This window comes from Dermacentor silvarum, chromosome 1, assembly GCF_013339745.2.
Source record: "Dermacentor silvarum isolate Dsil-2018 chromosome 1, BIME_Dsil_1.4, whole genome shotgun sequence".
NCBI lineage: Eukaryota > Metazoa > Arthropoda > Arachnida > Ixodida > Ixodidae > Dermacentor > Dermacentor silvarum.
Window position 1 is genome coordinate 196858166 of NC_051154.1, and position 25553 is coordinate 196883718.

Below are 25553 nucleotides of genomic sequence, written 5' to 3' on the forward strand. Positions count from 1 at the left end.
AACGCCGCTTTAGAAACCTGCGCTGCTCTCGGACACACTGCTATCGGACGCAAGGAGGAGGACCATATATTTGTTTTCCAAGCAGTTTGCTTTTTTCCCACCAGGCAGTGATTTTCGAATGCGCTCTGAAGTTTCACTATCGTCAAAGTAGAAAGCAAAAATGGCCACCCGCTATCGATGGTTTGAAATGCCGCTTTCGAAACCTTCTGCGCCGCTCTCGGACACACTGTGCTATTGGAAGTGAAGGAGGAGAACCACATTTCTATTTTCTAAGCACTTGAGTTTTTTCCCGCCAGGCAGTGATTTTTAAACGCGCTTCGAAGTTTCACGATCATCACAGTAGAAAGCAAAAACGGCCACCCGCTATTGATGGTTTGAAACGCCGCTTTCGAGACCTTCCGCGCTGCTCACGGACACACTGCGCCATCGAAAGTAAAGGAGGAGAACTATATTTTTGTTTTCCAAGCAGTTCGCTTTTTTTCCCGCCAGGAATTTTTGAAAGCACTCCGAAGTTTCGCGATTGTCAAAACAGAAAGCAAAAATGGCCGCCTCTGGCGGCCATTTTCGTGGCGCTTCGAAAGGTCGCAGATTTCGTGATTCTACTACATATGCGGCTGATTTTATCGATGGATCAAGCAGCAGCGAGTCTGAGGATGCTGCCTTATCGTCAAAATGACAGAGCGACGACGACGCAAACCAGCCCGGAACATCAGCAGCCGCAGCCCGGCACACATTTTTGTAGTGGAATACCTGTTTGCTGAAAAATTTTTATTTTCTCGGAGATAGTTTCTATTAGATGGCAATACATTTTGTATATCTCATAAGCTCTGTTACATTTTTTTCTTAGTAGATACAAGCGTGTCTTTACAAACCTTGTTCAATTTTATCCCACAATCTTTATTCTGACAATTTATATCTTTTTTATGATCTTGCCTGCTAATAAAACTTTTATGTATGAGAAGTGCATTCATTTTGCTTTTCGTTTATGTATTACGTAGAATATTGAGTGCAGTAGTTCCTTCAGAAAAAAAAAGATCTGACGTATCCTACAAAAAACAACTATTTTATCCATGGTAGGGAAACGGTTAAGGGGGGACGTGGCTTTGAAAATCAACTTCCCGATTTCTTCATGGATTTTGATGAAAATTGGCACAAATGTTTAGAATGTCTCCCTGATACTTCCATAAAAGTTTCAGAGTGATACCTTGAGAACATTTTATTGATCAGAATTTTTCTCTCTTGAACTTTCTGGAGGGCCTGGGGAGCTTAAAAAACATGATGGAAGGCTCGTTGAGTATTGACTGCATAGCTCAATGCGTGCTGAAGGTCGTGACAGTCTTACTTTTTTTTTTTTCGCAACACAAATTTTTTAGATAGTCATTTTTCAAGTTACCTTCGCACCAAGCACACTTTCGGGGTGAACGAATAGCCACGCCATAAATTTATAAAATGTCAAGATAAAAATGCGAGACTGTCTCGACCTGCACTGTAGTCCAAGGAATGTGACAAAAAAAAACAGAATCAAAATAGGCTAAACGGTAATGAAGAAATAAGCTCCAGAAACTGAGCAGAAAGGCCAAAAACAGTTTTGACAAAACGGCTGGTTTCACCTTCTCTTCTGTTCTCTAAAACACATCAAATTTGTAATCTTTGATGTGTTTTGTAACGTGGGGCTTCTTGGACATGTGGGCTCTGGTCTGCTGAGCCTTTGTTCTGCCTTTTTCATATTTGTATGGCATTCTTTACTGCTGCTCTGCAGAGCATGGTGCCTGGGTTTCAAACCAAGTGAGGTGCAGAACTATATATGTGGGCATAAATATACAGTAGTTCTAGCGTTGTACCTGCAGACTGCCTCATTGATAGCAGCCTATAGTGCAGTCAGTGAGGCATTGTTTTCTTTTGGTAGAATCGACCATGTTACTGAATGAAGGCTCTCAGCAGCCTTCTGAATCATCTTCCATTAATTGACAATGGCTATGGAGGTTAGGAGAGCCACTGATAGATAGGCAGCAATGCAGCTGCTAGGTGCTTTCCAGCCTGTACTTTTGTATCATGCCTCACTTCTGCAGCCAGGTGTCTGTGCCAGCCCAAGTGGCCTAGTGAACTGAGCTCATAATGAGGTTCCTTTTATGAAGGGGTGGTATGATAGGTATTGTTACGAGATATCGTGGCATTACGATATCAGAGTCGGCGCGCGATGTGCTAAGTGGCGGGTACGATGTGCCGATGTGCGAAATGCCTGGTCGCGGGTCCGCGGAAAAGACGCTCGACGAGCTTAGTTGCGCAGTCCGAGGTGCCGATGCGCGAAATGCCTGGTCGCGGGTCCTAACGCTCGGTAAGCTCAATCACACAGTCCGAGGTGCCGACGCGCGAAATGCCTAGCCGCAGGTCCGAGGAATAGACGCTCGAGGTGTCGACACTCCATGAGCGATGTGCCGACACGCGAAATGCCTCGCCGCGGGCTCGAGGAGTCGACGCTCGAGGTGCCGACGCGCGAAGTGCCTAGTCGCGGGTCCGAGGAGTCGACACTTGTTGAGCGAAGTGCCGACGCGTGAAATGCGTAGCCGCGGGCTCGAGGAGTCGACGCTCGTTTGCTTAGTCGCGCAGTCGGAGGCGCCAACGCACGAAATGCTTAGGCAAGGATCCGAGAAGTCCGTGCGCGATGTGCTTCATCGCCGAGTCGGAGACGCCTACGCGCGAGAGGCTTAGCCGCGTGTCCGAGCATTCCGTGCTCGAAGCTCGGTCGCGAAGTCCGCGTCACCGATGCTCGGAATGCTTAGCCGCGGGTCTGAGACGTCCACAAAAAGCGGGATCGACCAAGCTACTGCGATGTCCGCATAGCGCCCGCTTTAACACTCGTCGAAATTACAGAAACTGTCCGGAGCTCGCGAGGAGACCGCAACACGCAGAGCAGACGACGCCATCACGGAGCGAGCACCAGACCAATGGCGAACCGCGCAGGAGTCACGTGGCGGACGCGGCCAATCGGTGGCTCCGGCACGACCTTCAATCATTTGCTTTTTGTGTGCTTGTTTCTGTATGGAGGAGATAGCTGAAGCGGCAGATTTGAAGACAGAGAAATGCGCTTTCCAACGAGACCAAGATGGCGGCGCTCGGCTGCACCATTCCGGAGATATCGTGGCTTGAAAAACGCCATTCTTTTGCGATTTCCGCGCAATTTTTCGGCACCTTGGCTGATACAACAATTTTTTTAGAGCACTTCTACTTGGTTTTCAGTGATGATATTTCGGAATCAGAATAAGAGTTACAGAAACTGAAAATGTGATTTTCAAAAAATCGATTTTTTAGCCATTTTTCGCGATACGAAAGCCGCGTCCCCTCTTAAACTAACAGCAAATTGGCATTGTTTTATATGTCAGGTTAGAGAATGCCTAAAATCACACAACTTGAAGCATTGATGACAGTTCTAGTCTAGAGCCTGGACATGCAGGATTTGCAGCACAAAACATTTTTCGTCTTGACTCACTCATAGTTATCTAGATGTTGTGACTTCCAAAAATTAGCAGGCAGTACGCTTGTAATCCTCACAAAAAGCAGGTTCAAATCAGCTTCAGGCTAGCAACTATTAAACAAATTTGTGCAAGCTATGTGCTGGCCCATTCATAAGGAATGATTCTGGCTATAAAGGGAAGACATTTATAAAAAAAAATTAAGAGATGATGTTGATGCAACCTGAGGCAGCAAAGTAGTCATACTTATAAAACACATCTTCTAGCAAATCATACAGGGCCAATCTACAGCGAGATTCGGCCGCCTGTCCAACCGACACAGCGGTCTGCGGGAAAATGATCTTCTCAGACTAATACACGCCTTTGTCATCACAAAGGTAACTTACACACTCCCATACTTGCACCTTCTCAAAAATTAGACTGACCAGGTCAATACCCTCCTTCGTAAAATCTATAAATTCGCCCTAGGCCTCCCACTACGCACGTCCACAGAACGGCTCATGCAGACCGGTACCTTCAACACCCTCGACGAGCTCGTGGAAGGCCATCTCACCTACCAACAAACCCGCCTTTTCAAATCGAAAACTGGACGACACATTCTCAACTCCTTAGGAATTTCTCCACCATCTCTCACTCACCCCAAACACACCATTCCACACCATTGCCGCGGTGCATGTGCTGCAACATGAGTGTTTCGCGATTGGCCGGGCACGCGCGTTGGGTTAGACGTCGACCGCAATGTACGAAAAATGCTGTAACAGCGGCACGAAATGCATTTTCTTGTGAAGTTGGCACTTTATTGACTGCCTCCGGTACATCTCAACCTTTGCCTCCACGTGGTCGCGAAAATTTCCCGGACGATGGTTTCGGTTTCGTTCGCAGCTTTGCCGTTTGGTATACTAATTACATACCAATTTTGCGTCAACAAAGTTCCGCCACAACGAAATTTTTCGCGTGTCCCGTGAATTTCGTTATAGCGGGACTCAACTCTATTCTTTAATTATACACGGGTGCAACTGCCGTCTCCTGTCATAGTACAAGCATCGATACGCCTAATAAGTGTGCTCAGGCCTTCAGAGGAATTTCAGACATGCCTGTGGAAATTTAAGCCCTTGGGGGCAGTAAAGGGCATGCATTCATTTTTTCAGAGTGCCCAATTTTTCAAACGTTTTCGCGACCCCCCTAGGGAGTCTGAAAAATGGGAACGCTGACTGTGTGAGTAATCCCTTTCGAGTTATTTTGAAAACGATTGAAGGCAATGTGCAAGGGAGAATATCATGCATCGCACCACTCATGCCATTACATGCCTCACGTGCCAGCAGGATGTCACATTTTCTGTTTCCTCAACTGCTTCCCCGACTCTTGCCAGCTTTTGTCTGCCACCGCAAGTGGCAGACAATCTGTGGCACTACCACAGTTTACTCGAACTTTTACCATGTTCTTTGATTGTCCTATCAACATTGTAAAATTACTATGAGCACCTAGATTGCCTACTCCATCACTGCTAAATTTCAAGCTGCTGCTACTTGCCATTTCCTCAAAGTGGTCATTTACAAATTTCTTGCACAATCTGGAGCTGCCTGAAAAGCATTTTTGCTATTTCTTGGTCTTTAGCAATGCCTCATGACTTCTAGATTTTAAGCAGACAACTTCCAAGATTTCTACCAGTAGATACTCATACTATCCTCAAACTGCAGCAATTTTCACCCACATATCTCCGACTCGGTTGCAATAGCTTTCTGAACATCACAAAACTCAACCTCAATCTTGTCACACCGCATGCACACCAAACAGGCAACAAATTTAAAGGGGCCCTGAAACACTTTCCTAACTAAAGATAGGATGGCGTCACTATTAAAGGATGTCATGTCACGAATATCGCACTGCAAACATTTGTCAAATCCTTCAACTCTAACTGGAGGTATCGCACCAATAACCGGCTTTCTCTCTTCATATCCGCTAGCGTGCTGGAAAGTACACAGTGGAGAAGCCAAGACGGAAAAGCCCCAGCCAAAAGTTGAGTGTCACCGCACCTCATGGAGGATGTGGTAGACTATGCTACGCAGCACGCCGCTGCCATCTCGGAGGCCACGCGTAGTAGATACAAATGTGCGCGATGCAAAGATGAAATGATTTTCCTGCTTTTTTGAGATCGCAGATATATATATACAGTAGAACCCCGCTGTTACGTTCCCGGGTGCTGCGTTTTCCCAGCTGTTACGTCGTTTTCGGCCGGTCCCGGCACAGGTCCCATAGAACCCAATGCACTGGCAACCCCGCTGTTACGTCGCAACTGTGGGACCGTTCCCGCATCATACGTTGCGAACTGCCACACCGCGCCGGCCCGAGCGGCCATTTTGACTTTTCATGTTGCTTGGCTTGGTTGCTTGACGATGGCATTGGCCGCCCAAAGTGCCGGGAGCGACAGTTAAGTATTTTCGGTTTCCGCCAGCAAAAGTATGGCCTTTGAGATCCGCATTTGCTATCTAAAGATGGTGTCTATGACGCGTTGCGGCCCTAAAGTATTGGCTCATAGATGTTCCGTATAAAGTCCAAGGGCGATAACGCTGTCGACGCGCGCCGCATGCTTTCTTTCGTGCGCGAGACGCGGTCGTCGGCTCCCCTCGCACGCTTTCACTCGCCCATGCAGCATACGGCGCGCGCCGTATGCTGTATGTGCGAGTGAAATCGTGCGAGGGGAGCCGACGACCGCGTCTCGCGCGCGAAAGAAAGAAAAGCAGGGAGCGAGGGGGGCGGGATAGCGGGCAGCGTTGTGCTCTGGCATCGTACCGCGCGGCGGCGCGCGGTCTTTATTCTATGGCACGGTCGCGCGGGCCGTATCTTGAAAGCGATCTGCGTGGGGGCAGAGTCTACGCAGTGCAGGTGCGTCGCGGCTCGTAGCTTTGTGCGTGCTGCGTGTTCTGGGCGCTCAGTTTGCGTTGAAGCGATAAACAGCACGAAGGTCACTTCGCTCGCTTCTGCAGCGGCGCTTAAATGCGCGTGTCCGCGCTCATCGAGTGAGATGTGTTCATGTTTGCCTGTGGGCGCTGACACCATGTTTGCTAATTAGTTAACAAGCGAATGTTTACAAGTTTATAAGGACGATAAAACTACTATTCTTACTTTGTATAGCTCATCGCAATCGATACTTCGGCTGTCGGGCGAAACTGCTTTTTGTCACACGTAAGAATTAAAATCATATTGTGTGCAGTTCAACACTACTCCCATTTCTCAATTTTTCCTGTTTCCCGGCGCTTGCGTTTCCCGGCTCTTACGTTCTTTTTTTACGGTCCCGTGAAAAACGTAACAGCGGGGTTCTACTGTATATATATTATTTAACACTTTCGTGACCGCGCCTATTCCCGTCGACAGTATGTTGTCGATGGTACAAGTTTGAATTTTTGCGCCTCTCCGAGCGCTCCGGACAGCTAGCGCCATCAAGCGGGTTAAAAGAGAGACTATTTTATCGGTTTCGGTTTGTGTTTCTCTTTTCCACCGCGCCGGGGATTTTTAAAGCGCCTGCATAGTCGGGGTGACGAGCGCTCGTCGTTTGGCATCTACGTCGCGCGTGTCCGCTCCACGGAAATGGCGAGTTTTGACGGTTTCCGACGCATCTGGGCTCAAATTTGCGGATGATCGTAGCAGCACAGACTCGGAAGACGACTTCGATTCGTCGGACTTCATTACGGACGAAGAAAGTGCGGCGAACCGCCCCAGAACATCGACGGGTATCCGCCGTTGAGTTTTGCTTTCTTTCGGACCGTGTTATCGCTGCCGCGCATCGACGTAAGGATTTCCGGTGTGTTCTAAAGGTCACAGTTCTTATCTGCAAGATGTAAACATCGTTCGGACGGGATCATTTACCGGCGGTCGCGCATAGAGTCGAGTTTTGTCCACGAAGACGGCCGGGAGTACACCTTGGAATCGCGCTCCGACGTGCTGTGTGTACCCGTCTGCCTCAAGAACTTTTGTAGATACAGAGCTTATATTTGCAGGCTGATTTTATATATCCCTTTTCTTGAAAATGTATATTTCGATTTTTTTAAATATTTTTTTTGTGCAAAGCAGCATTGATGTTTTTATCGATCTTTCTCGTTCTTGATGCGATTTTTTTGTTTTGATAATTTTTTTCGTAGTATTTTTAATAAATATGCTGTTTGAAATTAATACCGTTGGAAAGATAATTTCTTCTTCTACAATTTGATACCATACACTTCAACATGAATCATTTCCTGTGGCAGGAAAAAAAATAATAGCCAGACTACCCGAAAACTACCGATTTTCCCACGGTCACGAAAGTGTTAACTCAAAATTAACAATTCACGAAATCAGCCAATAGTGTTGGTGGGTTCAGCTGCTTCTAATGATGTTGTTCGACAGTAGATTGTAAATTCCCTGTTGCATGCAATGCAGAAATATTTGGCTCACATGTTCACAGCAGCCCCTATCACAGATCGGCAACATTTTCTTACTATGTTCAAAAACTGTTTTCAGGGCCCTTCAAGAATAAACAGTGGAACCCCGATTATACGACATTCAGGGGACCACGCAAAACCGTCGAACAATCCGGGCGTCGTATAATCGAAAAACTAAGAATATAGGCAGTAACGCTCAATCTTGCCCAAAAAACGGGTACAGAACGCTTGAATAAGCCCGCAGCACGAACCTGCACTGCTCCAAGAAAGGTAGATTAAATTATAAAACAAATTACTGTATTTATTGATTGTGATGCACATATTTTTCATGATTTTCGTTGCTTGAACTCGACCCTCGCGTTACATTCGAATAAAGGCAAAATTGTTCATTTTAAAACAAATGCGCTAAATCCCGCGATTTTTAGCGTTACATTGGCAACCTGTAGCTTTACGTCTCGATCCAATCCATAGACAAGTCGACCGAAGTCGGGACTTGTTTTTGATTGGGATCGACGCTGTTTCTCTGTGCTTGCAACTGGTTACAATGCCGCAATACCCTACGGCCTCTTGGGGTTCGACTCCGTTCATTCACAATGTTATGGCGACGGAGCGCATTCCGTATAATGGCCGCTTTGAGCAATTTTGATGGCCGAGAAGCCGGGAAAGTCAGCCGCAGCTCGGTGTCTCAACGCGCAGTGCTTGCAGCTGGTTACGATGCCACAATACCCTACGACCTTTTCCGGTTCGACTCCGTTCATTCACGATGTTATGGCGATGGAGCGCATTCGGTATAACGGCCACTTTGAGCAATTTTATGGCCGAGGAGCCGGGAAAGTCAGCCGCAGCTCGGTGTCTCAATGTCAAAGAGTCGACAATTTGTGGATGGCGGGACTAGCGGCAAGCCTTCTTTAAATGCGAGGTCAGTCGGAAAGGCTCTGTGGAACTTGAAGTGGCCTGTTATTAACCCTCAATGAAATGTTCGTGCGGTCTTTTAAGACGTACTTAAATCTCAAACAAGCTCGACGGCACGGAAGGCGACTTGATTCTCGGGCGATCACTTCGGGAGATAGTTTTGCTTTCGCTAGACTCTGCTCGTCCCGGCAACGAACCCCTTGAAGTACAAGCTGACAGCTCTCTTGGCACTAGTAGCAAACTGAGGACAGCACCAGAGACGCTTTTAGTGCCGAGTCACGCGAAATTTAGCGGAAGTGAAACTCTATGAAAGTAATCGCCCGAGATGCCCAAGGAAAGCTCAGTCTCCTTTTTAGATGACGATGATGACTGAAGAGAACTAGTTTCGGAATTGTGATTCCTTGAATAAAGGTACCATTTCTCGTTCCGTTCTTCTCGCGTTACATTCGCAGTTTTATTTTTATCACTTGGCGTGACTGGAAAGTTGCCCCTTGCGTTACAATCGCCGTCACGTTACTTTCACGTGAATACGGTACTGCACACTCGTTATCAGCCGGCTGCTGTGTGCTCACGTGCCAGCCTGCGTCTGCTTAGGGCTTTTTTTCTTTTTTTTTCTCAGACAGCACGGAGAAAGGCAGCGTATGAGGCGGGGTCGGCGTGAAATCACGTCGTATAATCGAGGTGTTTAATACATTATGGGCGTTTGCCGGGACCAAATCAATCTGTCGTAAAATGCAGGTTGTCGCATAACCGGGAGACGTGCATTCAATATGCGAGTACATACGGCACTTCTTTAAGTATGACGATGTAACAACCTAACCACTACAAACAACAGGAATATCAGGAATTACAAGTAAAAATAAAAAGCACTGCCCTTACGTCCTGGTTTGTAGTTATATTCCACTGGTGCTTCAGTATGAAGTAGACTACTAATTTCCACTTTCACTAATGCTAAAGAAAGCAACGATTACACAAGCCTAGTGTAAGCTTTCAGAAAAAAAGTTTGCAGAACCCAAAGGCAGTGGTCAATCTTACCGTATTTACTTGCATAATGAACACACTCGCATAACGAACGCACCCCCCACTTTTCCAATGAGGAAGTGTGTTTTTTTTTCTTTTCCTCACATAATGAACGCACCCTGAACTTGCTGCCCTGAAGCAAGAGAGACGGTACGATTTGGCCTCTGATTTGGCGTCCGACGGGTACAATTGTATCGGGCACCAAATCGTACCGGGTGTCTCTTACTTTTATTGCGACAGCAATAATATGGACACTCCAGGCGCATTTTCACCTTTGGCACCGACAATCGCGCCTCAATCTCCCGCGTTCGAAGGAGGAAATGCGCTGTACTCAGTCACGCACGTGGCTCCAGGGAGAGGGGAAGGAGGGGAGCAGCGCAGCAACTGCACAATGCACGGGTGTGCGCACCCTATGTTGAAAGTGATCTGCGTCGCGGGCTTAGTCTAAGTGCGACGGCAGCTTATACCTTATGGGGATGCACGACTCTCACGCGTCCCCTGATGTTTTCCCCGCATGGCTCCCGTCTCCTTTAATCCGGCTTCGCCGCGTGGCGTTACGGCGGCAGCATATTACGAGAGGTGGCGCTAGTGTTGCGCTGCTAACACCACCTAGCGGCGGAGGTTCCTTTGGTGCAAAAGGAAGAAGGTGCTTCCGCTTCAGCTTGAGATCGACAAGCCGCACGCACGGATTGTCTCGCGAGGCTAGGAGCAGGACACCGGTATGGACGAACACGGATCGTTCGAACTCGCCACCGTTCGCGTGACCGTACAAGTGAACGACTAGGTGATGGTGTCATAGCATGGGGCGAACATATTCGCTCGCTATCCGGTCGCGGTAAGTCGAACTTCCTTTATTTGTCGCACGCCTATGTGAATGTTCTATGGGTAGTAATTCGGCTAGCATGCATTAGTGTATGAAAGGTGCAATAAATGCCCTTTTGATTGTTTGCACTACTGTGTTGTCGTTCCTTTGTCCCAAGAGCACGTGTGAGACCCCACAACCTTTGTGCATGCTCCAATCTCGCCGCTCAGATTGTGTTGAAGCGATACACAGTACAAAGGTAACTTCGCTCACTGTTGCTGCCACGCTTCCTCAAGCCAACGTTTTGACAGCGAATGTGCGCTGTCATCGAGTGTGATGTGTTCATGTTTGCCTGCGCGTGCTGACACCATGCTTGTTAATTAACATAGTTAGCGCATGTCTGCACGTTCATACGGCCGATAAAACTTATTACTTCGTGTAGCTGTCTACGCATTTGGTATCACAATCGATGGTTTATCTTTCGGGCGAAACTGCGACATTTTGAAAGGTGGCAGCGGAAAAAAATCGCTCAAAATTTTACCCCGCATAATGAACCCCAACTTTGCGCATATTTTTCGGAAAAAAAAGTGCGTTCAATATGCGAGTACATACGGTACTTCTTTATTTTAAGTATGCCTTCTGTGAACTTGACCAAGGCTTGAGAAATACTGCTTCTTCATCTACCAATAAAAAGCCTTCACAAACAGCAGTCATTCAGCAGGCACAAAACAAAATGGCACACATAAATAAGTCTGCACAACTAAAGCACTAACAGGATGTGAGCACCACATAATGGCACGAGCTACGTACCTGTTGTGCAACTTAGAGCGGCAAACCTTCACACCATCTGTGGTCGCCCTATCACTGTGAGGCATTGCACAGAGTAGGCAGGAACGTAAGTAGCAGGCAAGCATTTTATTACACACGCGCGAAGAAGAGGAACCAAACAGAAAAGAAATGTGGGTCTATTACTTACAGTGTAGTAATTTTCTGTTTCCGCATCATGCCATTGTGAAAACGTTTGTTTTTCTGCTTGATTTTTGATGCCAAGTTATTTACAAAGTTGATGCTCTTCAGCCTCTTCCTTGAGCAAGATGCACACTTCCAAGACCCTGTTAAGAAAAGCAAAATGTAGTAAAAATTTTAAATTAATTAAGCTCTGGGGTTTTACGTGCAAAAACCCCGATGTGATTAAGAGGCATGCTGTAGTGCGGGTCTCCGGATTAAAAACGCAGCACAGAACAGCAGGAAGCTTGGTAGCAAAACTTTAACCACCTAGGCCTAGCGTTTCTTCGGTGGTGGCTATGGCTGCCAGCAAATCAGTGTGCCAGCCAGTTCAAGGCTGTGAGATTATCATTTAAAATGGTACCGGTGGTGGCTTCGATTAAGGCCGATTTGGACCTCCAGACACGGCAAAGAGCCCGGAAAATTGGTCAGCAAAGGGTTTTTGCGTAAAAAATTTCACATGTTCTTATTTATTGGCTCTATGGGGTACGGGGCGGTGCCGTAAAGGTGTCCAAATTATCGGGCATGTCTGAAAAATTGGTTATTGACTGTACAGGAAAGCAAAAGTCTTAGGTGTTCATGCCAGTAAAAAGAACTATGCTTCACATTGCATTAATCTGAATTTATTTTGTGTACAAAAAGTGAGAGTAAAAAAGTATAATAGAGAAATGAACGTTTAGTCCTTGCTACATACTGGGTGCGCAAGGTATTTGAGAACACGGCTTCAGATTTCCAGACACAAATACATTCTGTCTGGGTACTGTCTTTACCAACCCTTCTGTCACCTATCCAGCACACTTATTCGAGGGTATCAGCTTCCAGCCTGACATAGAAGATAAAACCCACATGCTGTCCTAGTCACCTTACAAATAATCGCTGCCAGCAGGTCAGACGCCATTCAGACATTTGATATTCTCCAGAATATGGAGTTTATGGTGAGCGAGAACCCTGAAAAGCCAATTATGGCAATTATGGAGAAGCATCAAGAGGCTTTCTGTGCACAATGTCATCAGGCACCCCTCCTAAGTAATGGATTTGCTTGCTCCCACAAGGCCTGCACAACCCGAGAGTGACTGGCAGTGAACTTCAGCAGACACGTCACTCTTATGCGGCATCCTCGTTACCAATAAACCTACTACACTGCTATGTTATGCTTAAAACTTTCTAAAGGCTGCTATTGTGGAACCACTCCTCAACATTAACACACACCGTCTGATTCGAACATGCAGCCGTTATCGAAGTCAAATTCAGTCAATAACTGAGGGTGAAGATGGTTTTATTCAACACAATCAACAGTCCTATTCAACACAATCAACAGTCCTATTAACTGTTTAAGTTGGGGTGAGACTTTTTGGTAAACAATATTGATTTTCTGGTTTTGCATTGTTTTGATAGCGCATGCCTTTAGCTTTAAAGAAATGGATAACACTTGGATATGCACGACTTTTAAAATACGTACTCAATTCATTTTAGTTGCAGAGTCGACTGGGAAGTGGGCATGCCCCTGTCGTTGAGTCTCGATTTCCTATGAAGCTATTACAGTGCAGTCCACTTATAACTATACCACATATAACGATATACTGGTTATAACGATGAGTGGACATAAGAGTGTCAACTTATGCATTAGGACTATGACAACAAAACATATATAACGATTTGTTATTCACCACATATCGGATATAACGATCGAAATATTGCTTCTGGGCAGCGTTTTTTATGCAGAATAATCGTGAAATTTGCATTCCTAAATTGCCCTTAATCGAGACGGGGCGAAAGTTTCCTTACGCGAGTTTGTATCTGCCGCCATTACCATGCAGCGCATTCCGCCCATGCGCCGATTGCGAAAGCCACGGAGAGCATCGTAAGTTGGCGCAGCATGCACAAGTTGGCGCCAGCTGCTTCGCGTCTGCATCGCCGGCGGTCGTGCGAGCATCCAGAGAAGAGGGGGGAGAAAGCGATAAGTGAGCGGCGCCTGCACAGCCTACGCTCCCTTTACAATCTTCCTCCTTCAGCGAGCGCGGAAATGCACCCCGGAAGTAGCAGGAGGTGCACCGACGCAGTGCACAGCTGTGTCTCTCGAGATGAAGCTGCAAATTTTGCAAGAGAAGTACGAGCTCGTGCAGTCGATGATAGTGACGATTATGAAAACAGGGAGCGCCACAATCATGAAGGCTAGAAGCAGTGGCCATGCCGATCAGCGGAAAAAGCGGCTTCGTGTGCCAGGACCAAACCCCCATGGGCGAAACCAAAACTGTGGAAACAGCTGACATTACCGAACTCTAGGAGCATGTCGCTACAGACGATGAAATAGATGGTGCTTCGATGGAGGAGTCTCCGAGTGCAGATAGTGCTGAATCATTCTGCGAAGAGATCTCCAACGCAGTAATCATCGCGACAGACGGCGGCATTGTGCGACGGAGGCGACGACAGCAGCGGCAGTGACGACGAGATTGGCAATAGCCCGTCTTTGACACCGACCCCAATGTTCACCCGAAGTGCACTGTCGTCGATCGAGTTGCTCATTGATTTCATGCACGCTAAATTACAGCCGCCAGTGTTCGTGCAACAGCTCAACGCGATACACATGGCGATTGTGAATCTGAAACTGCTGCGAAAGCAAGTGCAGATTCCTGACTACTTCAGCACGCCTAACAATTGAGACGCTATTTTGAGGTATAAATAAATGTTTGATTTTTCAAAACCTAGTCTCTACAACTTCGATTTCTTAGATTTCTTATCGCAAGTGACAAATTTGGTTGCGGGATGGCAAATATATATATATATATATGCAGTTTTTTTTTTTTTAAGGCAGTCCAGATATAGCGATGATGGGTTATAATGATCAAATTTTTCGTTCTTCTTGATATCGTTATAAGTGGACTGCACTGTATCACATAGAAACAACTTGTGTTTGACACAACTTTTGGTTTTGCCACTTCCTTTTTCTATCTAGTGCATCTTACAGTCATTTGGGAGATCTCTGTAGCTCTTGTGTGCTCTTCTTTTGTTTGTTTATGGAGCACATGTCGCAACTGTGAAGGAACTATTTGGTGCCTTTTTCAGTGTTGCTGATGGGGAGAATGCAAACACTGACATGAAAACGAAAGTTTTATCGAAGCTGCTACATTGAATGCCTGCTGAAGCACCTAGGGGTCACTCCTGGACATTGTACGTTTCCATGTGCACACTATTGATGGACTCGGAGGCAGGTAAAACAAACTACTTCTAACTGAAAGCCGAAGCAAAACAGCAAAAACAAGAAAAAAAGAAAGAGAAGAAAAATTCTGGGGTTTTGCATGCCAAAACCACGATTTGATAACAAGGCACGCCGTTGTGGGGAACTCTGGGTTAATTTTGACCACCTGGGGTTCTTAAACGTGCACCCAATGCACGGTACACTGGCGTTTCTGCATATCACCCTTATCATAATGCGGCCGCCATGTACGAAATTCGACCCCACACCCTCGGGCTTAGTAGCGCAGCGCCATAGCCACTACGCCTCCACGGCAGGTAAAACAGCAAAAAACGAAAAAGGTTACAGTAATGCTCTTCACGAAAAAGCCTAATCTTGGAATGTTTTCATAAATCAAACAGTTTGACACCACTTTAGCGCAATCTTATAACACTTTTGTACCTTTTTTTTTTAAACACCGCTGGGTGTATGTCAACTAAATTTTGCCAACATTTCAGAAATGTTTGCGGATGAAAAAAAAAAAAAAGAACACACTGTCTTTGCCTTAATTCTTTTTTTATGTATCTACACAGTTCCAGTTCCAATTGTATACCATACCACTGCCCTTCCTTTTGCAAAACTTGAAAGCTTTGCGATAAATACCAGTTTTGATAAGAACTGGTATACATTTATGAAAAATCAAACAAAAATAACTAAACACTGCAATACAGTTTTTTTAAAGATTTCGAGCGTAATAGACAGCCCAAATATAACTGATACCATATGAAGAATTTAAAAAGCACAACCATGTATGTTCATTACTCCGCTGATTGCAATTCTTTCATACCACCTTACAAAATCTAACCTCACCCTTAAGGCTCAAGAAAAATCTACCGGCCAGATTTGATTTTTGGTACCCAATGACATTTTCACACTGTAACTGCATTGTGAAAGTTTCCTGAAATCTACTTACAATGGTGTACTTCATAAGGTACACTAGGCCTTTATATGAGCAAAAGCCAATGAAGGTCCTCGAACAGATGTTATATCTAGGAATTTCTTGAAGCAAAATGCTTACAATGAAAAGCCACAATAACTTTACACAGGTCTAGTTACTTCCTCATGGCAAAATTTGTATTTTAGTGGCTGATGTTTTTATTGTTGAAGTGTTTATGGCATATCGATGAGGCAGGTAACAGGGATGGTTTTGGCACTGCTGTCTGAGATGAACACAGTGCCAATAAATTTATTTGACAGAGATGAGGAAATTAATTCAAATTATATTTCATGATGGATGCAGGCATGAGATACTAAAATATTCAACATTACTTGTGGTCTCTTCTGCAACGCTAGTCAATTTCTTGCATTACAATCCTGTTGCATGCTTTGCTGAGTGATATCTAAATAAACAGATTTTTGTTACACCTTTCTTGCCTATCATAAGACAAAACCAACCCTGGTTCTGACTGAGGGTTACCAAATTTTTATTATATAGCTCATCTCATTTACAGAGCAATATACATTGTCTTTGCCATTCAGTTCTTTCTCCTAATCACTTTCCAATTTGTAATAAAATCATGCATAAGTGATATATTTTTTTATAAAAGGCCGTATAAGATATATAAATTGTTTTTGATTTCCCTAAATTCACTGTAAGGTTGTTCACTATTATACTGACTGAACACAGGAGCACTGCCATCTTTGTCGATGGAAAGAAAGGGAGTGATAGAAATAACAATATTGATCTGACCCTTAATCCTGTTTATACCTGCTAACTGTACCCAAGTTTTTCTAGCCAGCGAAAAAATATTTTGCAAAAATAGAGGTAGAAAAACCATCATATGTGCTTTCAGAACAAGCATGCCCTTATAGCATATACAAAAGCCCTTTATAAAGTACACGTGCATTAATTTTCTAGCAATGCTATAATGATGTGCAGTATATGCAATGTTATGCTTTCATCGTTCACGCCATTCTTTCCTAAAACGTACACATCAAAATCAGCTTCCAGAAGCAAATTCTAAGTGTGATAAAAAAATAACTAGGCTGTGCGCACAGTAGTCAGTGCCTGCTGCGTTTATTACTTTTATAAGTTTAGTGATAAGTGTATCAAAGACATGATATAGCTGACAAAGAACTACAAAGCAGTCATCTTGGCTAGGCACTTCCTAACAAAACGGCGTACTAAGTAAAACAACATTTTACAGGAAGAAAATGTAAGAATACTGATGTACTTAGATTTAGGTACACAATCAGATCGTGATTTTGGCACATTAAACCCCTAATTTTTTTTTTTTTTAGGAATACAACCACTGCAAGCAGACTGCAAAATGATTCCCTTGATACTGCTAATCCCACATGAACAAGTGACAGGTCACATTGAATATCCAAAAATAAAAATAAAAAATCATGCCAACATGTGGTACACATGACACTTTACAAGGCATCTAATAAACTTTACTGCAGTCATCATAAACATGTACCATAGAATCAATACCTTTTGGTGCCTTGAGCAAGGGGGGCTTCAGGCATCGAAGATGAAAATGGGAATCACAGATTTCACAACACAGTAAGTGTTCCTGAAAGACAAGCACCAGAACACAATGCACAGAGTCAACACTGACAAGCTATACTTTAAGACAAGCTTTGTTAAGCCAAAATTTTCTGATGGGTTGAGCAGTACGACAATTTCTGTGTGGCTTCAGTTATGATGGAATTATAAAATGAAAATGTTTCCAAGGTTCCTTCATGCTCGTCTCAAATGGAGTCTACAGTCTACTGTGTACCCGAAATTCCGCTAGCTGACAAGTAGGGGTGTGCAAATATCGAATAGTACATTTTGAATAGAATATCGAATACGAAGAAAAAAAAGCCGAATATCTAATATAGTAAAAGCTCGTTAATTCAAAATGCGTTAATTCGAAATTTTCGATAATTCGAAGAAGCCGCTGCGGTCCGTCCAACAATGCATTGAAAGCAATATGTAACGCATCCTGCTAATTCACACTGAAATCCGCACGGCCACCGATAATTCGATCTCTGCGCCATTATGAATGGGAGAGTGCTAGTGCACGGAAGCACGTTGGCAATGCTGGTGTCGCCACATGGGCCGCACAGCTTTGCTCTTTTAGAGCGCCTGTTCCTGCGGCAAGCAAGTAGCGGCGGCGGCTTATGCTCTAAAACACGCCCACGCCACTTCGCCGACGGCCGCAGACAGCTGTTCAAAGTGTCACGTGGGTTGGAGATCGTTCTGCACATGATCCAAAGAGAGCAGCCGACGGCGCGCGCGTGCGGCGGAACGTTTATAGTACGACGTTTACAGCGCGCGGGCAAGCGTCGCTTGCGACCAGTCAGACGTTACACCACTTGCGTTGTGCCAGCTCAAATGCCGTCCCCTTTATACTCTGACACGAGTGCCGTCGGCTGCTCTCTTCGGAGCATGCACAGAATGATCCCCAGCCCGCGCGCCCCTATGAACGGTTGTCTGCGACCGTTGGCAAAGCCGGCTTGGGGGCCCTTTTTTTTCTTCGCACAATGCATTGTGGGCCGGCGAAGAACACACGGGTGGAGTTAAAGCCATCTCGACGTTGGGCACGTCCAGTTACATTGGCTGCACCATAGCGTCGAACTATAGATGTTGTTCTCGCCAATGTGACATAGCTTGCGCGCACGCGCACACGCTTTCACTGCGTCAGACTATTTGCGTGCCTTAACCGAGCAATTTTTTCTCTGACTTTCATTAGTTTGAATTTTGTGTAATTTGAATTTTCGTAGCATCCCCGCGGTATTCGAATTGACGAGCTTTCACTGTAGCAGAAAATTTTTTCACCAAATTGAATGCCTATAAATTTTGGGCAAGAAAATAGTGCTGCACATGCTCGGAAGACTCCTAGCATTCCATAACAGTAATGTTGCAAGCAATCAGTAACTTAGGTACATTACATTATCAAGTTATATGGTAGAATCTACTCTTATTAACCCCTTAACCGTTTCGGACGAGCACAATTCGGCAAAGATGAACTGTCCCAAAACAGCCGCTCCAGATATTTCCTTGTGAGAGTTCTGAATGAGACACACTTGTTTGCGGGCTAGTTGGTGTGTTGCTTCGCAGATGGCAGCACTGGGCAGGTAATTTTTTTTTTCAACCGCGATTTCTTTGGGGGGGGGGCAACTCGTGTTTCAAGAAATTGCGTCCAATGGAGGCGACGAACGTGTTGCTGGTCCATCGTCACGGAAAAAGAGGCTTTTGCCGTCGTCCAGCTCTTCATACGATAACCATTCAGACACCAAAGTTTAGTTCATTTCTGGAAGCGAAATCGATAGCAATGACTTCGAAATTAGCAGTTCATTAGATGAAGAAGATTGCCCAGAAGACACTATTGCGAGTGCGCGTCAGTGATAGCGCATCGACATGAATGACATCCCCACGAAGCTTCCTCGGTTTCCGTTTTTGGGCATCCCCGGTAAGGCATTCAATATAACATCGCGTGTTGACTTGATAAAACTTTCCGAACTGCGCTCTTGCTCTGTTTTTCATTGTTGATTACCAGCAGGCAGCTGGCCTCCTCCATCATAAGCAATAATAAACTTTCTTCTTAAGCCAACTTGACTTAGTGTGTCCTTGAATTTTTCTTTCAACAGCAAAAACTTTCTTTTTAGTAGGAAAACATTCAATATCAGATTTTTTTTAAAGCAGTTTTGGCATGAAGATCTTCAAAATAATAAAATGTTTAAGGGGTTAAAGAGAACACCAAATTAATATGCCAATACTGAATACAGCTCAGTTCTAGCATATGAAGGTTCAGAAAAAATGTTTTTTTTTTTTTAAGAGTAGAATTTCTGTCGACTAGAATCGAGTGCTCCCCCCCCCCCTCTGAAACTTAAATGAATTAGTGATGTTCTGTTGTACTGAATTCCAATGAGGTTCTTAACGGTATAACAGTGGACCTGTGTATTGCGGCAATCTTTTATTTATTGCATAAAAAGTTTTTCTCCAAAATACAGAAGAGCTAAACAATTTTACGGCAGTTGGTTTATCGAAAGGCCAATCTGCACGGCAGACAAAAGTACCGCGTATCACGGGACTCAATCAGCACTTCCCGCGTAGCCGGCACCGACGGTAAAGAGCAGGCACAGTCCACGCAGTTTCATCCTCAAGTTCAGCGTGATTTGCCACTTGTCAAAGAATCTGAAATCTTGAGTCACAGCAAGGTTGCGCAACACTCAATACCTCTCCTCCCCTCCCCCTCCATCCTAATTCATCCACCGTCTTTTGCTTTTGTTTGCGAGGCGGTTTGCCTGCTTTCCGAGTGTTGTGCAGCTGCTGCGAATAGATCTGCATCGATTCGGCACCAAAATAACTTTACTCGCCAACACCCGATGAAGCAGCGCCGATTAGGCCTAATGGCCCAGGAAGTGTGACCATGAAGAAAATAACGGGCTGCAAGTCACCGCGGAATGTTTGCCACTCATATGTTCGTACAGGTGGATCATCAGTGATCGTTCCCAAGATGACGCATACGGTTAGATCGATGGAATGTGAAGTTCGTCGACCCATATCCGATGCGATCTGCTTTCGCATTTCCCGAATTACGTGGTCAGTGATGCTACTGCGGACTTCGGATTTGGAGCAATTTTTGGAGCATCAGAAATTTCATTTTGGAGCACTTTGGAGCAGGCAATTTGGCATTTGGGAGCAGCTTGGAGCAGCTGATTTTTCACATCCTGAAGTATTTCAAAAAGTGTACATACGACACACAAATTGATATCGTGTCATATATTGCTAGTTTTCCCAGATGTCATTCCGTATATCCATAAACAGAAATGATGGACACATTGGCGGCATGCAGTTATTATAATCACATGTAATGCTGCGCTTCAAACAAGCGACAGTAGAACCCCGCTGTTACGTTCCCGGGCGCTGCGTCTTCCCGGCTGTTAAGCTCCCATAGTACCCAATGCATTGGTAGCACCACTGTTGCGTCGCAAATGTGAGACCGTTCCCGCATCATGTGGCCTCTGGGCTGCTGTGCCTTTGTTCTGCGTTTTTCAAGTTTGCATGGCATTCTTTACTGCTGCTCTACAAAGAGCATGGTGCCTGGGTTTCAAACCAAGTGAGGTGCAGAACTATGTGGGCATAAATATACAGTAGTTCTAGCGTTGTACCTGCAGACTGCCTCATTGATAGCAGTCTCTAGTGCAGTCAGTGAGGAATTTTTTTTTTTTTTTTGTAGAATCGACCATGTTACTGAATGAAGGCTCCCAGCAGCCTTCTGAATCATCTTCCATTGACATGGAGGTTAGGAGAGTCACTGATAGATAGGCAGCAATGCAGCTGCTAGGTGCTTTCCAGCCTGCACTTTTGTATGATGCCTCACTTCTGCAGCCAGGTGTCTGTGCCAGCCCAAGTGGTCTAGTGAGCAGAGCTCATGATGAGGTTCTCTTTATGAAGGGGTGGTAGATAGGTATTGTTACGAGATATCGTGGCATTACGATAATAGAGTCGGCACACGATGTGCTAAGTCGCGGGTACGAGGTGCCGACGCGCGAAATGCCTGGTCGCGAATCCAAATAATAGACGCTCTGTAATCGCGCAGTCGGAGGGGCCGACGCGCGAAATGCCTAGCCGCGGGTCCGAGGAATAAACGCTCAAGGTGTCGACACTCGATGAGCGATGTGCCGACGCGCGAAATGCCTAGCCGCGGACTCGAGGAGTCGACGCTCGAGGTGCCGACGCGCGAAGTGCCTAGCCGCGGGTCCGACGAGTCGACACTCGATGAGCGATGTGCCGACGTGCGAAATGCCTAGCCACGGGCTTGAGGAGGCGACGCTCGATTAGCTTAGTCGCGCCTTCCGAGGTGCCGACGCGCGAAATGCCTAGCCGCGGGCTCGAGGAGTTGACGCTCGCAGGGCCGACGCGCGAAGTGCCTAGCCGCGGGTCCGAGGAGTCGAGACTCGTTGAGCGATGTGCCGACGCGCGAAATGCGTAGCCGCGGGCTCGAGGAGTCGATGCTCGAGGTGCTTAGTCGCGCAGACGGAGGGGCCGATGCACGAAATGCTTAGGCAAGGATCCGAGAAGCCCGCGCGCGATGTGCTTGATCGCCGAGTCGGAGACGCCTACGCGCGAAAGGCTTCCGCGTGACCGAGGATTCCGTGCCCGAAGCGAGGTCGCGAATCCGCGTCACCGATGCTCCGAATGCTTAGCCGCGGGTCTGAGACGTCTACAAAAGCGGGATCGGCCACGCTACTGCGATGTCCACGTAGCGCCCGCTCTAATACTAGTCGAGATTACGGAAACCGCCCAGAGCTCGCGAAGAGACCGCAACAAGCGGTGCAGACGACGCCATCGCGAAGCGAGCACCGGGCCAATGGCGAACCGCGCTGGAGTCACGTGGCGGGCGCGGGCAATCGGTGGCTCCGGCACGACCTTCAATCATTTGCTTTTTGTGTGCTTGTTTCTGTATGGAGGAGATAGCTGAAGGGGCAAATTTGAAGACGGAGAAATGCGCTTTCCAACGAGTCCAAGATGGTGGCGCTCGGCTGCGCCGTTCCGGAGATATCGTGGCTTGAAAAACGCCGTTTTTTTCGCGATTTCCGCGAAATTTTTCGGCACCTTGGCTGATACAACAATTTTTTTTAGAGCACTTCTACTTGGTTTTCAGCGATGATATTTCGGAATCCGATAAAATAAGAGTTACAGAAATTGAAAATGTGATTTTCAAAAAATCGATTTTTTAGCCATTTTTCGCGATGCGAAAGCCGCGGCCCCCCCTTAATCGGGACGCACGCGTTCGGGACGCACGCAATCGGGACTAAGGCTAGCCCTATCATCGCGTTGCACGTTTTAATTCCCCGTTGCTGCAATTGTCGGCGATAGACGCCGCCAAATCCGAGACTGTTTGGCGCAGTTAGGCGCAATTTTCGTCGATTGTATCAGGATGGCGCAGTAAATCCCATTTGGGGCACTTTGGCGCAGTTGGCGCAGGAGTGGAATCACTGCGTGTAGCTTTTGTTGCCGTTCCCTCTGTCTGCGTCTCGTTATCGTTTCAATCGGTCCTGTCAACCCGGCCAAACCTCATACCGACAAAGGCGGCCCCAGCCAATGTGGTGCCGCTCTGCAGATTGCGGCGTTCGGACGCTGTGTGTGCGATCCCCGCATCAGGCCAATGTCAGGGAGCACTCGTAGTGACAAAGTCCACTACTGCATCAGCCGGAGCAGCGCAAATCGAATAGTAGATATTCGATTCAATTTGGTGATATTTGAGTATTTGCACACTCCACTGATAAGACATTGCACTAAATGCAGCTTACTATATATACCCTAGGAAAAGGTCACAAAAAAAGGGGGGGGGGGGGGGGGGCTACATAGACTAAATTATCATTACAAGTAGGGCCTACCACTTACCCCCTCTTTCTTGTTACCACAATGAGAACACATCCTGCACTGGGAACACTGCCACTTGCTGGAGTTTAGAAGAACCAGTGCCAGCTCCTTAGTGTGCTTCAGACAGGACGGATGGGCTGATATAAAAGTGAATGACAAAGGACCTTGTTAAGTGCACCTTCATAGACAAACATAAGCAAGAACAGCTAATGCACTTTCACAACACACTGATTAGTAGCACAATGGCAAATAATTGCAAATGAGTCATCAACTAGCATCATAAAATGTGCAGTATTGTGAGCTAATTCATAGTTCAGAAAAATTTCTAGAATACAGTCAAACCTTGTTATAATGAAGTCACCAGCTGCCACTAACATTACTTCATTATATCAGATAGTCATTATAAAAGTACTCACTAATATTGAAGAAAAAAAATCCAATTGTGTCTACATAAAAAAAAAAAGTACTGCACTGCAAGCCACAAAAGTGAATGACAAAGGACCTTGTTAAGTGCACCTTCATAGACAAACATAAGCAAGAACAGCTAATGCACTTTCACAACACACTGATTAGTAGCACAATGGCAAATAATTGCAAATGAGTCATCAACTAGCATCATAAAATGTGCAGTATTGTGAGCTAATTCATAGTTCAGAAAAATTTCTAGAATACAGTCAAACCTTGTTATAATGAAGTCACCAGCTGCCACTAACATTACTTCATTATATCAGATAGTCATTATAAAAGTACTCACTAATATTGAAGAAAAAAAATCCAATTGTGTCTACATAAAAAAAAAAGTACTGCACTGCAAGCCACCCAGCAGAAAGGTACAGTCGTTCACTTCCAGAGATAAAATTGCTTTAGCAACATTTTGCGTGACTAGCAACTGACTCCCTCCTGGCACTGTGCCAAGCATACCGTCTGACATGACTAGCAAGTAGCCACAACATCGGCCACTAGGTGCCGTGTGGCCAATCCCAGCTATAACGGCTGTTCAGCCGTGTGCCAGTCATGTCAGAGCCCAGCAAAACTCAAGCCTGCCCGCTGACCAATCAATTTCACACAAACACTGCACGACACGACCTGTGAACGCTGCCACACTTCCCAACGTTAGTTGATTTGAAAAGAGATGCAATTGCAGTAACTGACCATTGAAAGTGCATTGCGGGGAAACACGTCGTGCACTTGGAGGAGTATAGTCGGTCTAGAGTGCGCGTCTGGTTAGATGCCAGACGCGCGCTCTAAACAAGGCAGTGGCTGGAGCTGCGGTTAGCTGGACACGTTCAATAGTGGGCAACGACAGCGCCACCGCATTCAGACCATTTTGCGCAACACGCGCAATAAAATGCAGCACACGTTGGTTGGCGCTCTACCTGTATATAGTCTACTCCACTATACCCAGGGGCCGTATTCTTGGTCATTTCCTGACCAACATGGCTCGCGTGCCGCTATGTCGTCGCGTGGAAAGTACCGTGCCAAAACGTTGAAGGAAAAAGTGGAAATTCTGCGGGAAGTGGATGCAGGGAAACAGAGTAAGAATGAAATCGACAAAAAGCACGATATACCGAGAAGCACGCTGTCAACCTACATCCGGAATAAGAAGACTATTGAGGACTCGTACGCGGCTAAAACTTTCGCCAAGGATCAGAAAAGAATTCGAACAGCTAAGCACCCGGACCTGGAGGCAGCGTTGCTCACATGGATCAAGGAAAAATGAAGCCAGGATATTCCATTGAGTCATCATTGTAGCGAAGGCGGCTGATTTCGCGCTACGTCTGAACGTCTCCGACTTCACTTGGATGATTTTACTGCTTCAGGGACAGACACGACCTCGTTTTCCGCAGTGTGTGCGGCGAAGCCAAAGCCGTAGACGCGGAAACCTGCACCGTGTGGCGGAATGGTGCGCTACTAGACCACCTGAACAGGTACGCACCATCCAATATTTTTAATGCCAACGAGACCGCCCTGATTTTTAAACTCTTTGCCGGACAAAACGATCACCTACAAGGGGGACGTGTGCGCAGGTGGCAAACGTTGCAAAGAGCGTGTGACGGTGTTGCTCGGGGCCAACATGACTGGAACTGAGAAGCTCCCCCTATTTGTGATAAGGAAGTCGCAAAAACCTCGATGTTTTAAGAACATCCGCACGCTGCCGGCCGACTATGCAGCAAATAAGAAGGCCTGGATGACGGGCGAGATTTTCAAGCAGTGGCTGAGGAAACTCGACCGAAAATTTGAGCTCGGCAAGAGGCAGATTCTCCTCCTCGTCGACAACTGCTCGGCGCAAAAGGTGGAAGTCGAGTTGAGAGCCATTGAGCTGGTTTTTCTTCCGGCTAACACCACTGCGGCTCTTCAGCCTATGGATCAGGGC

The 25553-nt window shown here is 46.1% G+C and overlaps 1 protein-coding gene across 21 annotated transcripts in view; it reads right to left on the reverse strand.

The window, feature by feature from the left end:
• LOC119436613 (histone acetyltransferase KAT6B) overlaps window positions 1-25553 on the reverse strand; it is a 133898-nt gene that overhangs the window by 72584 nt on the left and 35761 nt on the right. For 20 of the 21 annotated variants that reach the window (XM_049659181.1, XM_049659168.1, XM_049659146.1 and 17 more), the window contains exons 5-8: window positions 23201-23316; window positions 17294-17375; window positions 11596-11731; window positions 11430-11483 (exon numbers count right to left, since the gene is read on the reverse strand). In XM_049659181.1, coding sequence (XP_049515138.1) covers window positions 11430-11483; window positions 11596-11731; window positions 17294-17375; window positions 23201-23316 — 388 coding nt within the window. The remainder of the gene's footprint in view (window positions 1-11429; window positions 11484-11595; window positions 11732-17293; window positions 17376-23200; window positions 23317-25553) is intronic. The other variant, XM_037703526.2, reaches the window with a different exon arrangement.